The sequence below is a fragment of the Cyprinodon variegatus genome, unplaced genomic scaffold (genome assembly GCF_000732505.1).
Source record: "Cyprinodon variegatus isolate N-32 unplaced genomic scaffold, C_variegatus-1.0 Scaffold203, whole genome shotgun sequence".
NCBI classification, from domain to species: domain Eukaryota; kingdom Metazoa; phylum Chordata; class Actinopteri; order Cyprinodontiformes; family Cyprinodontidae; genus Cyprinodon; species Cyprinodon variegatus.
The window spans coordinates 310,914-313,966 of record NW_015150656.1 but is presented as its reverse complement, the minus strand read 5'-3'; the positions used below and the strand labels follow the sequence as shown (position 1 = coordinate 313,966).

The window sequence follows — 3,053 nt, the reverse complement described above, 5'->3', positions numbered from 1 at the left end:
ATTTTTTTTGTTTGTTTGTTTTTTTTATTCATCAGTATAGCAGAAGTCAGAGGAACTCAGGAGAAGGAGGATGCTGCGTTTTATGAGAAGCGTATCAAGTTTTCTATACTTTGACCACCAGGGGGCGATATAAACACGCACCTGAGGTATGCTAAGTAACTTTTCCAAAAATCAACGTGAAAGAACATGTATGAGCATTTTATCATCCCCATAATTAACATGAATTAAATAACTAATAATTAATTAATTAAGTAAGTGTCAGATATTTAAATCTCCCTGTAAGGTGTCCGAAATAAAGTGAAGTATCTCAAACAGAACTTTGGATGTTTTAATTAACCAAACCGTTAAGATGAAGGAAATAATTTCACACAAAAAAGCAGAAAACGAAAAGAAACATTGAACGAGTACAAACAGGTTATCAGCTAATAGTCTAATATGACTATAGGAAAAAAATATTTATGAAACAAGCCTGCACCTGTCACAGCCTGTGGGAGCGTAAAGTGGATAAACCATGTAAAACATATATAAATCCTTTATCATATGTTGTGGTTATACAGGATTATACGTAAACTAATGAGCCTATTATTTTATATTTATGAATGAGTTATTTAAATGCTGATGTTTGATAGGGGAAAGGGTTCGTTTGATAATAATCTACACATTTAGCCCCGGTAAAGGATCGTCCAATCAGCGATTAAAACGGCTCTAATCGACCGCCTTCCGGGGCTCTTATTGGCTGCTGAGCCTGTCAGTCTGTGTCGGCTGCTAGGTTGCAGTGAGACTGAAGTGTTGTCGGTAACAAACAGCAGCGTTACACCGCCGGGGGACATCAATGGTGGAGAAGGCGTTGATTCCGGGCCAGGTCTGAGAGAGACCGTTAGTGGGGCTTATGGAGAGCTGAGGCCGAGGATGCGGTTAACGTCCTTAATGATGTTCACATCCACAGCCCTGCTATTCATTCTCATCGGATATATCGGGTTTGCGGAATCTGCCCCTCGCATCAGTCCCAGCGATGCGTCGCCTGTCTCCGGTAGGAAGTCCGGCTCAGCCTCACACACCTGGGACCCCTTCCTGCCCGGCAGCGCTTCATCTGGGATCAGATCCGGGTTCGGTCCTACGGCTGGGATCCCCGGCAGCTCCGGCTTTAAAACGGCAACCACCTTCCAGCCTCCGACCACCGCCACCAGTCGCTCCACTGCCCTCCGCGGCGCAGGGATCATCTCCCCCAGTAAGGAACCGATAACAGCGCCGAGCTCCCGGCTGACCGGGACGCGCAAACGCTCCACCGAAGCTCAGACACTTTACAGCCCGGAGAAAACGCTGCAGACCATGGTGTCCATGGTTTCCCAGCACACCACCAACGATGCCTGGGCTGCGGACGCCGCGGATCCACCTGATACCTCAGTGGAGAACCAAGGTGAGCCATCCGGACCATCCGCCGCTTTCAGGCCGGTTTTTGTTGCACACAGAAGCAAACAAGGCGGCCGCGTCCGACACAGGCTGCTGGAGCCCCGCTCTGTGATTTTGACGCAGACAGCGACCATAAAAAGAAGCCAACAATAGGCAGATCCCTCCAGTCTCTACGCTGCACCCTTTGAAATCACTAAAACATCCAGAAAATGACACATTTCCACAGGATGCATGCTGCAGCTTTCCCTGTCTGGCCTTTGATGTGATCTGTAGGCCTTTTTGTTAGAGGAGGATCAAGCCACATATTCCAGTGGGCTGCAGGGGAGGGGGCTGTGAGGGGGTGTAAGGTGCTTCTGGTGTTGCTCGGTGAAATCTTCCCATCCAAACATCATTCCACTTGCATGTGGAGTGAAAGCAGCCACCCAGGGCAGCAGCTGCTCCATCCTCTCAGTATTGTTGTTTTGATTGCATCTGCAGCATCAGAACAAGGCCATCCAACCAAAATGGCCAAGCAGGCTAAAGCCATGAATGAGCAATGACAGTGGGGCCCCTCCCCTCTTACACCCCACACACATCCCAGCCTCCATGTGGATGTGTTGTTCTGTCAGCACAGCAGACAGATGCTGAAGCTTTTTAACCAGAATGGCTGGAAGTGAAAATCCAACCAACCGTTCATGTTATTATGGGGCCTGGATTTACATTGTTTACCTCAGTCTAAACATACAAAATCGTTTTCTTGTGCAATTTGGGATATTTTTTTAAATCCTAAATGGTTCGTATATATGTATATGCATGTATGTATGTATGTATTTATATATATATATATATATATATATACAGAGGCGTAGCCAAATTTTAATAAGGGTGGCCAGGTAATAACCAATGTAAACTGAGGGGTGGCCAAAAGTAGACAGGCACTAAAACCTCAGGGTCAATCTACACTGTTCCTACAGGAAAATTAAAGAGCAAAACATCCATATTTTCTAAATAAAGACAAATTATACTTTCCCACTGACTTTACTAACAAATAGACGCGTATATTTCAACATCCTTGCTTTCTACATAAAATGTATATTGGATAAAATTCTTTTAGGTCTGAGTTTTGGGTGAACATCGTTTCCATTGTCATTACTTACCTACTTTTATCAATAATTATTATGCATAAAAATTATATTTACAAATACTAATATCTATATAAATTGATCATTAATAAAATTTAAAATAGTTGTTTATCTATGATTTCACTGAAGACTCCCAGATGACTTGCAGAGACGCATAATTTTGTCTTTACCCCATAAAACACAAAATGTAGTTCTGAAAAGAGCATTAATTCTGTACTTATCGTCTTTAATGTTAGTATATTGATGTGCAGAATTAACCACAGTGTTTTTGTTCTCAAGTAATTGTTAATATATAAAAAAATTTAAATTTTTTGCCACCATCTGTATTAGAGGGAAATAAATGGTAGAGGTGGCCACAGGGGTGGCCAATGATTTGCTAAGGGTGGCCACCCCTGGCCCCCCCATCTAGCTCCGCCCCTGTATATATATATATATATATATATATATATATATATATATATATATATACCTCAAATCCAAATTCTCAGTGCAAATAAACTGTAGATATTTAGTCATAAGAGC

The 3,053-nt window shown here is 42.8% G+C and overlaps 1 protein-coding gene across 1 annotated transcript in view; it reads left to right on the top strand.

The window, feature by feature from the left end:
* The first annotated feature begins 419 nt into the window (after positions 1–419).
* Positions 420–3,053, top strand: part of LOC107088014 (multiple epidermal growth factor-like domains protein 9) — a 33,139-nt gene continuing 30,505 nt past the window's right edge. Inside the window, exon 1 of the mRNA XM_015379909.1 lies at positions 420–1,417. Coding sequence (XP_015235395.1) covers positions 910–1,417 — 508 coding nt within the window. The 5' untranslated portion in view covers positions 420–909. The remainder of the gene's footprint in view (positions 1,418–3,053) is intronic.